The 14328-nt window shown below is 39.8% G+C and overlaps 2 protein-coding genes across 13 annotated transcripts in view; one reads left to right on the top strand and one right to left on the bottom strand.

Annotated features, from left to right (window-relative positions):
- The window catches only part of adgrb3 (adhesion G protein-coupled receptor B3), a 158980-nt gene extending 152143 nt beyond the window's left edge, over positions 1-6837 (top strand). For 7 of the 12 annotated variants that reach the window (XM_078799329.1, XM_078799330.1, XM_058058086.2 and 4 more), the window contains 4 exons: positions 572-1248; positions 1691-1726; positions 2585-2689; positions 5010-6836. In XM_078799329.1, the coding sequence (XP_078655455.1) occupies positions 572-1248; positions 1691-1726; positions 2585-2689; positions 5010-5198 (1007 nt within the window). In that variant the 3' untranslated portion in view covers positions 5199-6836. Of the gene's footprint in view, positions 1-571; positions 1249-1690; positions 1727-2584; positions 2690-5009 lie in introns of all 12 variants that reach the window. The other 5 variants (XM_078799338.1, XM_078799337.1, XM_078799331.1 and 2 more) reach the window with 3 other exon arrangements.
- A 4068-nt stretch (positions 6838-10905) lies between these two features.
- Positions 10906-14328, bottom strand: part of lmbrd1 (LMBR1 domain containing 1) — a 43843-nt gene continuing 40420 nt past the window's right edge. Inside the window, exon 16 of the mRNA XM_078787168.1 lies at positions 10906-13307. Within this exon, the coding sequence (XP_078643294.1) occupies positions 13197-13307 (111 nt within the window). The 3' untranslated portion in view covers positions 10906-13196. The remainder of the gene's footprint in view (positions 13308-14328) is intronic.

The following is a 14328-nucleotide window of genomic DNA, read 5'->3' on the forward strand; positions in this document are numbered from 1 at the left end:
CAGCCATGCATCTGTTGAAAGGTCCTCAGGGATGGAACTAAGCTTCTCTTGTGCCGCCTTGCAAGGATGGTGCGATTTGAGTCTGCTTGGGAGTGACGCTGTGATGGCGTTGTGCAGACTGTTGGTCGTGTCTCCAGGTCCTTCCTGGCTAGGGCAAGGGTAGCAGCCTCCGGGGTGGGCTTAAGGCATCCAGTTATGGTCCGAAGGGCGTTGTTGATGAGGACAGTGTGTTCATCTTCAGCCGTTGCTTCCCATGTTGGTGACTGCACCGCAATGGCCAGGTCATTAGCATAGCCATATTTCTGTGGTGTTGGCTCTGGTAGGTCGTGGGTGTTGATGTTGAACGAGAGCGAGGACAGGCACCTGTGGAATGCTGGTTCACTGCATCACTGATTTGTAAGGTGAAGCTGCAGTTTGACAGTATCTTTGTGATGAATTTCAACATGAGCTGGCCTGGTATGATCTTTAGTCAGCTTTAGCATATTCTTCTCAAATTGATTGGAAGTCTCTGATTCCAATGTGCGGTCATATTTAGGTTGTGACAGTTAATTTTCAGATTTTTTCCTCCTAGCACTCCACAAAGACATGGGCTCGTGTCGTGCTGCCACCATCACAGGCACCCTCTCCCGCATTTCCCTCAATGACGAGGAGGATGAGAAAGCTCCTGAAGGCCTCAACTACTCCACGTTGCCTGGCAACATCATCTCCAAAGTGATAATCCAGCAGCCTTCAGGGCTGCACATGTCTATGGGAGTGGGCGATCTCAAGGAGCAGTCGCTCGCCGACAGCAACGCGGAATTGCGGCGCGCCGTGTACCTGTGCACCGATGATGCCATGCGCCAGAGTGACCAGAACATGGGTGGCCACGACATGGAGGGCCACCCATCACAGAGCCAGATGATGGAGACAGACTACATAGTCATGCCCCGTGCCTCGGCGGCCGTTTCTGGATCGGCCACGCTGCCCGCCCACTTAAAGGAGGATGCCAAGATGAACATCACCATGGATACGCTGCCACACGAGAGGTTGATGCATTACAAGATGAGCCCCGACTTTAACATCAGCCCGTCAGGCATGGACCACATGAATGTCAACCTGGAGCAGCAGTACCCCAGCGCCCCAGACCAGATGCAGAACCTGCCCTTTGAACCCCGAACGGCCGTCAAGAACTTCCTCGCTGAGATGGAGGAGAGCGCGGGCCTTTCACGGAGCGAGACAGGCTCCACAATATCCATGAGCTCCTTAGAGGTATATAATACATACATTTAATATAAATGCATACAATGACGGAACAGAGGATTGTTTGGCAATGGACACAACATTAGGCACACCTACACATGAACACTAAGTACAAGATCTTTGGGCTATGGCATTCCGTGTTAAGGTGTTTCTCCCAATGAATTAATTCAAATGTCCGTAAAGAAGTGGATACAGTTTGTGCACTTTGTGCTCAATATCGGCCACACTGTCACGGCCATTATCAAAAGATCATATTGTAATGTCTACATGTACATTGTAGGGATGAGGAGGAGCTGGTCTATTAACTTTACTGCAAAAACCAAACATCAGAAAACTCAACTGTCCTCTCTGCATGCAGCCAGCCTGATGTGTACCTAATGTTGTGGCCAATGAGTATGGCTTTATTAAATGCCTAATATCTTCATGTATTTGTTCTTTTTTTCTTTATCAGAGAAGAAAATCACGATATTCCGATCTGGACTTTGAGGTATGTCAAAACACGTTTCTCGCCTTAAGACATGCATCTGTCGTATTGTTTCAATATACGGAGCAAAGCCATCCTTGTGTTTTGTCATTTGATTTACTAGCACTTTTTGTGCCTCTTAAGCTTATTGGAAGTACACAGCCTTGACCCAACAAGATTTATTGTCACGCTGTGTAGTTAAGGTAAAAGCAAGGCTGTCCCGCTGACAAACAGGGCAAGCATTCTCCTCTCCATTTTGTCCTCCATATCTTCCATCCATCCATCAGCCCTATGTTAATTTGGAAATGATATGCTTTTAAATCCATTTGCACATTTCATGTCTGATTTCAACCACTTGTGTTAGCGTGCAAATTCCCACCCACTTTGGCAGGTGTTAACATTCAATCGCATTGCCAAATTACTGCATATATATATATATATACGTATATATATATATATATATATATATAACATATATAGCCTTTCAAAGTAAAGGAAACGTAGAATGAGAGCTTCTGGCAGCTGTTTTGGCATGGCGAGCTTTCCGCTTGAACGTAGAAACACACCAACCTTTTTAAATGGAAGCCCTGCGCCAAGATTGGATTATAAGGATTTCTCCTACACCAACAAAATGTTCAATGAGGCAATTTGTCACAAAAGAATTAAGTTAAATGCAGATACTCTTGCCAGTCTCAATCAAATAGTTTCCTTTATTTTGGCAGTTTCTTGTACATATATAGAGTTTATGCCGACACGAGCAGATCTGGCCGATGAGTAAACTACCTTGACAGTAACACATTGATCACAGTGCGAGTGGGTGGAGAGAAGATGCATTTCCATTATTGGCTGTCAATACCAAAGCAAAAACCCTTGCCATTGCAGAAAGTCATGCACACCAGGAAAAGACACATGGAGCTGTTCCAGGAACTGAATCAGAAATTTCAAACCCTGGACCGATTTCGAGACATACCAAATATGGGCAGCATGGTGAGTAACAGGAAACCAGTGGGGGAAGCAGCTTATTTAGATGTTCAGTGCAGGCTACGTGTGTGTGTGGTGATTGTGCAAATGAGAGGTTATGGAGATCAAGTTGTTGGTGTGGAAGTGAACTTCCTTGGAGGGGCGGGGTTGGAGGTTCGTGGGCCCACCCCCCTCCTAAAAGGAAATGGGCATTTTCTCCATAAGGCCAGTCTCAGGGAAGGAAGATGTTTGGTAATGTTGACATCGAGAGTGCATCCATTCCAATGCAAGGCCATGAATGCACTTTGATTTCCATACACATTTATCGACTTAGCAACTTCATCCTTTTTATTTCAACCATGAATGCATGGCCGATTATTTAATCAATCAACATCTTTGACCTGAAATGTGCTGTTCTTCTCAGGCTGGATTTACGCTACAACTTACCCAATTCCTCATTGTTTGTATTCTTACAATGTGACTGCAGTGTAAGAACAGGTCAGACATTAATGATGTATACACATAATGAGTGAAAATAGGTCTGATACTGTCTGGGATACTGTACGCGCCTTTTGAGTCAACAAGTTTCTGACGTTTTCAGATGACTATCATAAAGACATTCAAATTTGTGGCCAATCAGAAATGTTAGTGTCTGTCATTCAATTAACTGGTTACAGCACCTGCACATAGTGAGACTGGCGATCCCCAAAAGACTTAAAATGGCTTCATTTGATTGATCAGTGAGAAGTAGATGACTTAGTGTGCACCACTACGACACTGCACCAGTACAGTCCAAAAGTCAGTCATACAGAAGACCAGCACATCACTACCCCCTTGCTCCCCAACCCCTCGCCACCTCCACCCCCAGTGACTCTACTCTACCAATGACTTTACATTCATACCCACCCCGCCACCAAGCGGCGCCTCCTTCCTAATTGCCACAGCGTCTGTGGAATGTCAGTGCGAGCACGTCCACACGGAACTGCGCACTCGTAGGGGCCATGATTTGTAGAACCACACTTACAGTGGAACCTCAAAGTCCATACAATTGAGAGTTTGAATTCTCTGAAAACTTTGTGAAGCGCTGTTAGCAAACGTCACAATGGCCATTCCCAAAAGGACGCAACTGTACGAGAGGTCAGTTCTGAAATGTCCTTATTTTTGTGATTTTTCTTTGGCTTTTTTGCAGTCATACTCCGCAAGAAGGACCATTCTTAACAAGGATTATTAAAAGTTGGAGAATATGGTTGGAATATAGTGTGACCTTCATCATTAATCAAGAAAATTCATGTTTTATTGTTTTTACATTTGAACATTAACTGTGGGTAACTTCTTTTTACACTTGTAAGGCAAGTCTGAACGTAAGTAAAGCTGCTCGAGTCCCAGATGCGCCGCACCGCACGTGCTCCATATGATGCCGTTTATCATTACAACATATTTTATTGTAGGGTAGGCCATATATTACTTTTGGGATATATGACGATATAAAATGATATCAAATTTATATTCAGCTGAGTCTTGTATAAAAGTATATCATGAAATAGACTTTTAAAGTATATTTATTTATTGGTAAGAAAGTGGCTAACATTCCTAATGGGATGTCAGCCTGTGCACACATTGCTACTAAATCTTCAACAAACTAATGCCTCCGCTTGCAAATTAAGTCAAATGTAGTCACCCATGCACTTCCAGTTGCACATCGGTCACACACGAGGCAAACGGCGGTCATGGAAGTGCGTTCCGTGTGTATGTGTGTTTACGGATAAGAGGGCTTGTGTTCAAAAATAAAGGCGCTTCCCTACTTCCGTTAGAGCCATTAAACACAACGTGGTGGAAATATACTCACACAGACAACCTCACGAAGCTAACCCCTGTTAGCTTCCATTCATGCGCCGTAAGAGGAGATTCAGCCAACGTTCTGCGGCAGTTATCACCATTTCAACTTGTTTATGTCAGGATGATTGTTCCGTGTTTAGAATGATTTTGTCCCACGAATGTGTAAATACTTAGCATTTGATTGATGTGATACTATATCTGCCGCGGCGCAGTCATCAATTCCGCTTGTTTATGTTTATCATTTATACCGGTATGCGTCACCATAGTACACTGGTTAACTTCTTTAGAGCGATATGTCGGTTATTTGGAATTCCGTAGTTTAGAATTCCAGACAAATGAGTCAAGCGGCAGAGAGGTTCCACTGTACCGGGATCTGATTCCACGCTTGACTGTGATGCTTTGCACTGATCCGCTCTTTTGAATGATACGACATTTGAAAGTATTTTACGTGTATAAGCAGTGATGAGGACGCCGTGGCACTAATGTTGCGCCGCAACGCCCGTATTTGCAGGACAAGACGATGCCAAACAAGAACCCGTGGGAGAGCTACAACCCGGCGTGCGAGTACCAGAATTACGCCACTATGAATGTACTAGACTCTAGCGCCAAGGACTCACTGGAGATGACGCCTGCAGAGTGGGAAAAGTGTGTCAACCTCCCGTTGGACGTCCAGGAGGGGGATTTCCAAACCGAGGTGTAGAGGTGTGGGAGAAGACAAATACGAACCAAGGAAGGAGGAGAGAAGCGATGTATTTTGCACTGAATAAAGCTACAGACTTTTCTAACAGCCTTGGCATTCATGTCTGGATAATCGGAGCGTGGCAGGGACTTCATGTGCCAACATAAGACTGAGGAGCGAGAGAGACCGAGAGGAACAATGGGGGGGAGGAAAAGGAAAACCATCAGTGTTACTTTTTTGTATTCTCACTAGTGTACTTAGTGCGGGGCGGCCTGGTGTACAATATTTACCATCACGTGTTATCTTTCAAAGGAATTGGAACAACAAAAAAAAGCAACCCACACATCTCTCCAGAAGAAACCTCACAGAGCAAATGACGCGCCATGATGTGGTCCCAGCTTCATTGGGTCCCAGCTTCATTGGGTCCCAGCTTCATTGGGTCTGATCCCTGCTAGACCCGGGAGCACAATGTATATATTTATGCAGGTTTTTAAAAAGTTTATAACCGTCGGTTTGGCCATTACGACACTTTTTACTTTCTAGTAAGAAACATGGCAACGAGGCAAAGAGGATCTTTTGTGTCATTATTAAAATGAATGTTTGTCCAGCTACATTCTTCATTGCTTTCAATGCAATAAAGATACTACTCACTTTTATATAAATAATATATTTCACAACTTTAATACTGCAGAACCTGCTTGAAGGATTCCCCCGGCAAGCTCTCCCATCTGCGGCCCTGTATAAAATATTTAAAAAACAAAAAACAAAATGTTGTATGGTGTAAATAAACTTTTGTCTACATATGTTTTAATTGTGCCAATTTATTTTAATGAGGAAAAAAAAACATAAAAATAATGCCAAACTGATTCAAAGTTCTAGGGAAAATGTTAACATTTGAAAAGGAATGTAAATAAAAGAGGAAATATGTTCGTACTGCTTCAGACGTGGTGTCAACTTTATGCTCTTTCTTGGTTTTCAAAGGAGTGACTTCAGTGTTGTGCTCATTTTGATTTATTTTAGTTTGTTTTGTTTTTTTTTACCCAAATTGTCACTTGTTTCTGTTCCAACCAATCTTAGGTCTTTAGCCTTTGCAGTAGGCTCAGGTCTCATGAGCTGGATGCCTTCTCACCAGAAAATTACCTGCAGGGCAGACGTGGCATCTGTAAAGCTGAAGCTTAAAAAGAATGCTGATATGCAGCCAATGTATTCTTTTGGAAGTGACAAAGGCTTCAGTACATTTTTTTTACTTTAAGACTTTTTTGAATTTCATGCCAATATCAGTCAATTATATTATTAAATGATGCCTGCTACTTTCTGCTGTTAAGTACTCAAGCTACCTTCTGGTGTATTTTATAAATATACTAAAATAATGAGGGGGTTGTTCATCTTCAGTCCAATAAGTGAGGAATTTGTGCTCCAGTTTGTACTTTAAAGGGTTGTGGTTTCAAATAGATTTGGTGTTTAAACCGTTTTATTCTTGGTGCTGTCCACATTTTGACATCATGAGACCAAGACGACACCTAATACTGTAATTGGTCAAACAAAGTATCTTGTGGTAATGTGGTATACTGTCATCTTCTGCGGTGCCTTCAGGGACAGGATATCGTACTCATTCAGAGGCAAGAACTTTTAGAAAAATAAAGAAAAAAACAACCGCTTGTGTTTTGAGGGGAGCTACGGTATGTGGCATGTATGGGGGGGGGGGGTTTCTCCGGGTACTCCGGTTTCCTCCCACATTCCAAAAACATGCTAGGTTAATTGGTGACTCCAAATTGTCCATAGGTATGAATGTGAGTGTGAATGGTTGTTTGTCTATATGTGCCCTGTGATTGGCTGGCCACCAGTCCAGGGTGTACCCCGTCTCTCGTCTGAAGACAGCTGGGATAGGCTCCAGCACGCCTGTGACCCTCATGAGGATAAGCGGTAGAAAATGAATGAATGAAAAGACCAAAGATCTGCAATTTTCATTGCAAACTTTTTCAAACTTTTACTTACTTCTTGTAATATTTTAACTATTCTCCTTGTAATGTTATAAAATTAAAATGTATCTATTTACCTTAACACATATTTTCATTAATTATACAAAATAAAAAATACATATTCACATTCAATATTGCAAAATATTACTTTTTTTGCCCTAATTTCAATGCAGTTGTTTCATAAAATGTGATAGATTACAAAAATATAGGTAGTCATACCTTTTTTTCATGTAATCCTAAAATAAAATTGCTTCATATAAAACAATATATAAAAATTTGAGATTTTTTTCATGATAAAATATTTCACTTTACATTCAAATAATTTTTTTGCAGACACTTTTTCCCATATTTTTAATGCAGTGTCGTAAATTACATTGAAAAATATATGTAGTCATGAATTACATTTTCTTCTCTTGTAATCCTAAAATATTTGTATTACATATTTCTACCATCATTTCAATGACGTTTTAGTAACATACAGTAAAAAGTCTTAAATTAATTTTTTTCCAAATAATTCTAAATGTATATATATATATATATATATATTTTTTTTTCCCTCACTCTGATTAAATATTGCATCCAATATTTTGTTAGATATTTTCCCATGATGTCTTTAGGGTTTTTTATTTTCATAAAATATAATAAAAAAAAACATTGACAAATAAGGCTTACTGGAGTGTCCCTGCAAATGTTTTTAAAAAGAATGTACATTATTTAATGAGTAATATGTGATGATGATGCTGTCATGATATATTGTATACAGAAGAATGAACAATGAAAATGTGTTTACACATTGAATGATAAAAAGAAGCCTTTTCTAGAAAATGGTGAGCAAATGTGAGGCCGGTGTTTGTGAGCTAAGGCGGCGTGTCCTTGACAACACGTGCTAGCCGTGTTATTTGCGTGTTACTAAATGGAGCTGTGGCGTGAGTGGCAGCTCCCTGCAGGCTGCTTGAACACACTAAACCAAGTCCAAGTGTGAATCAACACAATCACATCGATCCTGCGTCACTCTCCTCCCACGGGCGGCGCTCGAGCCTGAGGCGGAGCGCTGCTTTGTCGCCGACCTGTGAGGAGAGTTCAAACCTGCGGACACACTGCGGGCCGTGTTGTGACCGCTGCACACATACGCGACCACGACACGCAAGAGGCCGTGACGAAAAAGACTCTTTTTGTTCTCTCTTTTGGGGATGGTTTGTTTTTGTCTGAGCAACAACTCCATGGTTATTTGACTGTATAATATTATTTATTTATTATATGATATATATATATATATTATATGCTGAAAAATATGTATATATATACATATATACGCATACATATATACATATACATACATACATATACATATATATATACATATATATTTCAGCATATGATATACTATATACATTAGATATATACATATATTTCTACAAAATGAACAAGAATCAGAACAAGAATCCTATTCATCCTGAGCCAAGGTCACTCAGGTCAAATGTACACATAATTTGGGGTCTTCACTGTAAGCGTATGTGTTTACTTTCTCTTTTAAACGCTTATCTTTGTCTTTTATCTTTTACATCTTTTTCTTCCTTTTTAATCAGTTTCTTTTTTTGTCAATTTGTTCTCTGGTCGGTATGTTTTTTTCCTCTTTTCTTTTTAATGTATTTTTTTGTATCAATTTTTTTGCTTCTTTCATCGTTATTCAAACTTTCAAGGATAATCGCACGTGGAGGAAGAACGCCATATTGTACACTGGTGAAGGCCGGGGTCAAGGGTCACATGACTTTTTTCTCTTCGACTTTTTTCAGGCATTCACGCATCAGAGAGCAAGAATCCGATTTGTTTTGTAAAATGATAAAGATCAGCGATGTAGCTAAGATCAAGGCAGGCACATTTTGGTTGCTAGGAACCCACTTACAGTATTTTGTTTCTTTAGAAAGAGCACCTACATACAGTATTTATAATACTTTCAATGTCAACATTGGAGCAACATTGGAGCCACTGAGGGAACCAATAATTCCAACTATTTTCTATAGTTAAGCTTTCTTCCATATGAATGTAAGCGTATGGTAACTAACAATAAAAAAAATGCAAGTACTACCTATAACTGTACATTCCATATGCTAAAGCTAGTAGCTAGTAGCTAACACACATGACTAACTGCTAATGGCACACTATTGAGTACACAAACTTGAACATTTGTGACATCTATTGCAGTACTTTGTACACAATCATAAATATATACTCACCAAAGGTCAAAGTTTCCCAGAGGCTCAAATGTTTAGGAAGTCAACACAGCGTCTTTATGTGTTTCTTCAGACTGCCGGTAGTGTTGTGACGTTCACGAACGAACCGGTTCTTTTGAACGGCTCATTAACATGAACGATAGGAACCGAGTTGCAGCTAAGAACCGCCCCCCTTCCAGTTAAATGGGCCCAGCGGTGCATGGTGCCTTCACGTGAGCAGCAGCAGCACCCTGTGGAATATTTACAGTGAATCCAAATCAGACTTTAAAACTTTATAATCTGTATTTCAGAATAATTCAAACTCATACTGGTGGGATATCTAAATTCATTCCTCCCAGTGATTATTTCAAAGATAAAAATAGTTAAGGCCAGGCTGGCTTCTTAAAACGTAATAAATATAAAAATGAGCCAAATGAGCCAGTTTTTTAAACGGCTCTTTGAAAGAAACGGCTCCCCTCAAAGAGCCAAAGAGCCCATCTCTGACTGCCGGAGCTAGCTTGTACACCGTAGCCAACACTATTGCTAACGTTTCAGTAAGAAGAGTAGCTATTGGTTGTCTTAGAAATGATGTCATCATCTATGTAGTTTACACATTATTTGCATATGATGCGTAAAATGCTGTGGGGAAAAATCATTACCTTGTAGGAGAGACAAAATAAGTTAGTTAAAACACCTTAAATACATCTGGAACTACAAATAAACTTGATTCTTGGTTTGCTTATTTCATTCATTCATTCATTTTGATACATATCCATGTTAAGTGGGGAGACAATTCATTATTTATCCCATACAGGATTTGGCGGTGAGGATACAGTTTGTAAATACACAGCAAAACTAGCCTCCGTGCCAATAGATAGTAATCACACGAGGCGTGGATGTGAGTGGAGAGCTGTACCTTTCAATCAGTGGGTGTTTCGGCCTTTCAACACTAGACACCCTTACCAAAGGCGGCCAACTACAGGGTGATCAAGCCTGAGCCTGTTTCTCATGCCCAATCATGTGCATGGAAGGTGGGGGGGGGGTGGCAGGCTAGACACTGAGATCCTGACCTCGGACCAAAAACACTCAGCCTCCCAGATTCCCCCCACATCCTATCCTGGGGTAAGGGCAGGAAAGGGAGTGGTTTTCAAACGTCATTGGGGTCATCGGGTGGGCACCCTCCTTTGTTGGTGTTTCCATGATGTGCCTCACGGCTGATGTGGCACTTTGTTCTGTGAGGAAGAACATAGTCCTGGTTAGTTGCTGGGGTCACTGAAATGAATTTGGCTTCTCAAAACAATGTGTTTTCAAAAGAGTAATACATTTGTATCAAACAAAAAAATATACCTACATACCTTTATAACTACCCGGTTTGACGCTCCTCCTCACAGAACTCCAACTAGAACACTACTAGAACTGGAACAAAATGGAGGTAACTATTGATAACTACACTGCTGATGGCGATGTAATACAACTTCATGTAAAAAAAACAAAAGTATCCCTTTATGAAGAATGAAGAGGGGACAAAAACGATTTCAGTGATATTTCCAGAAGTATTTATTTATTTCAATACAAGTACCGTTTAATACTATACACAATGACGGTACTTGGCGACTCTATGGATCATTTCTCTTCAGGAAAAAATGGCTTAGTTTAACTTAATGGGGCTCATGTGAGGCTGCAGTCATGCGTGCCCATCATAGTAGCATACATTCATGAGGCACTTTGCATCAGAGTAATGACAAATGATTATATTCATGGTGTAACTCGGACTGATGCACCATTAGTTTTGAATTTAAAATAATTTAACCAGATTAAACAAAAAAAATTATAGTAGAATAGTGGTTTTAATAACTTTTGGAATTATAACTGGAATGAGAATAGTTCATGAAATGTGACATGAAACCACCGAATGGTTAGTTTAAGGTACTCGCATCATAACATGTTAATACTTTAAAGTAAGAGGGCAAATAAAATAGCAATGTACAGTATTTCATTCAGATGTTTTCAAAGTTTCTTGCAGAAGTCAACACACACAATTTTGAAAGGATGATTAGAACACATAAAAAGCAGTGATTCTCAACTAGTGGGTCGCTGGTCTGGCTCCACAAAATATTGTGTAATGACCGGATGTCCTTGAACGCACCTCGATCACTGTGCTATGTACTTGCTACGCCATGACGATGTGCGTGCATGATTATGGACAACTTGGCCAGGTTTGAGCAAGAGGATTAGGACGTAAGAGTATGACACACAGGTACATTGCCTTTACATTTTATGGATTTCACCCACAATAAAGACTCACAGGTGCAGATTCAGGCTCGGTTCCACTGATTTCCTATTAACTAATTAATCAGACTAAAGTTAAATGTGTAGATTTTGAATTGTATTTTTTCTTTATCTGAAAAGTTGAACGACAGCAATTGGATGACCTTCATTTTCTTAAAAATGTTTCACCTCTAAACCAAGTCCGAGTCCAGGTTCTACCATTGAACTCCTAAGATACACCATGTACTTAAAACTCTTACACATTTTTTTGTTGAAATAATTTATACATTTGTGGATAAAAATGTTTCTGAGCAAGAAGTGGGCAGGATATAATGCTTGTGAAATATTAGGAAGCATCTTTTGCAAACAGGCCCTTTAAAGGGTCCCTTACATAATTAATCAACTTTGCTTAAATATATTTATTGTTTGTAATTATTATTCTACATCGCTCAATTTTTTAAAGCAAGCAATAATTTCGCAAAAAATGACATTCCTAGTTCATGGTGCCAACCGTGACAAGGTAATTTCTGTAAGTGATGTCATCATGGTGACACCTCTCAAGGTCGGCCATTGACTTTGTTCAGCAAATAGGCGTGCCAAAATGTTGTGTTGCTGCTGGATGTTTACAGATCCGAGTGATACTTTGTTTTCTTTTCCCCAAGACGAAAATGAACATAGCAAGTGCAGGGAACTAGAGACAAATGGATGCCCACCACGAGTTCTGTTCTTTGCAGTGAACATTCCACTGATGACTGCAATGAAGGAACACCTTAAGAACATGCATTCGGCTTGAAAGTACTATATGAATGCATTTTGAAAAACTATGCTAATTCACCAGTACAGCAGAGAGGAAGACGCCAAGAAGAACGATGTCAACATTGCCACAGAACAGACCAGGTCATGTCTTCTTTACATGATATATTCTTTACATAAACAGTAATAAGGCTGTAAAGAATAATTCATGTTATAGAAACAAAACACTGCCGTACCGATGACTGTAACATAAATCAGGCTATTAATACCATTTGACACTAATTAAGTAGATACGGTGACCAATCTTCATGTCTTCAGGCTTAAGTCCATGTTCTGCAAGTTCTCTATTTCATCTTCAAATGTTTCTCCCTTATTTTCTCCTAGAAAATAATTGCCACGTTGCTCAAATCTTCACTATAATCACTGTACACATCCACAGCGTACTTGTGTTTGTTATATTTCCAAGTACTTTCAGGCCACTGGGGGGTCATGACAGAAAAATAATTGAGAACCACTGGTTTCAATGCCGTATATGTCAACATGAAAGCAATGCATTGTATATATTAGGTCTGTAGTTGAAGTACATAGGAAATGTCAATTGTATATATATAAGCTTTGTCTCAGTCCCTCTATTGTATGTGGTATTTTTTTGTATTGTCTGGAAGCAGATCAAATAAACATAGGCAAATTAACAGTATGCCAAATTGTACTGTGAAACTCACTCCCTTACGTTATGGCTGGATGTGCAGATCTGTCTGTCGGTGTGTGTGTGTGTGTGTGTATGTGTGTGTATCCTAGAATATTGAACCTCAGTGCACATATTCATCATCGCTGACGTCTGAGTCATCGGCCTCCACCTCGCCTTCAATCACTGACTTCTTCCCTCGACAGCACGACACCACCAGCCCGATGAGGAATACCTACATCATCAAATGTAAAGCACACATCAGGAAGGTGCTTTCAATGGGTTGGTCATGTTCATGTTATGTTCAGATCTGCATTGCACATTTCTGCTGCTTGAGGAATTGTATTTGAACTAGGGTTGTCAATCCATTAAAATATTTCATCATGAGTAATCATATTTTGCCCATTGTTAACTCAGAAATAATCATATTTCGCAGATAGAAAAAGTTAATAAATAGGGGAAATCTCTTTGCGGTAAACAATTTAATGTGCAACTACAATAATAACTGCATAACATTTTACGTAAAGGGCTGTCAATCACGGAAATATGGGCCATTGTATACAGTCAGCAAGCATATTTTAGTATTACTATTTTTCTTTATTCTTAGCTCTTAAACTCACCCACAAGGTTGCAGCAAATACAAAATGTGTCAGCTCAAAATATGCTATGTTTATTTATGATACTGGTTTTAAATTGTAAATGTAGTAGAAAATCCTATTTAGGAACATTCAGAAACTATTATTAAATATTTGCCACAATGCACCGGTCCTTAACAAAATGCATGAATCTCCTGAAGTGACTTCCACTGTACACAGAACCCATGAAGGACATAAAAACAGTAGCACAAACAGTCAATATAAGAATTCAATGAAACAGAAAGAAAGAAACATAGCAAAATAACGGAATGTTGCTTAGTTATTAATGTCACTTTCATAGAGCCTTTAACATGCTCAAGGATACTGTGACCTATGTTAAAAAGTTTGATGATTTTCGTCGATGATTTATGTGTCCTGACAGTGTGTGTGCGTGGCAGGAGGACAGTTGAGTTTGCTGATGTTGTTTTGGCATGCTTTGGTCCTGTTTCTGCAATAACCAGATTGGCGATTGACCACCATCATTGTTATATTTAATGATGGACTTGACAGTAAAGTGTTCAGAGTAGTGTGGCTGCACAAGATCTTATGTATTATATATATATATATATATTTTTTTTTAAATTAATTTGGGGGCGGGGGCATGTAAAATCTAGAACACCA

The sequence above is a fragment of the Doryrhamphus excisus genome, linkage group LG20, assembly GCF_037039965.1.
Source record: "Doryrhamphus excisus strain RoL-2023G ecotype Guam linkage group LG20, RoL_Dexc_Guam_v1.1, whole genome shotgun sequence".
NCBI lineage: Eukaryota > Metazoa > Chordata > Actinopteri > Syngnathiformes > Syngnathidae > Doryrhamphus > Doryrhamphus excisus.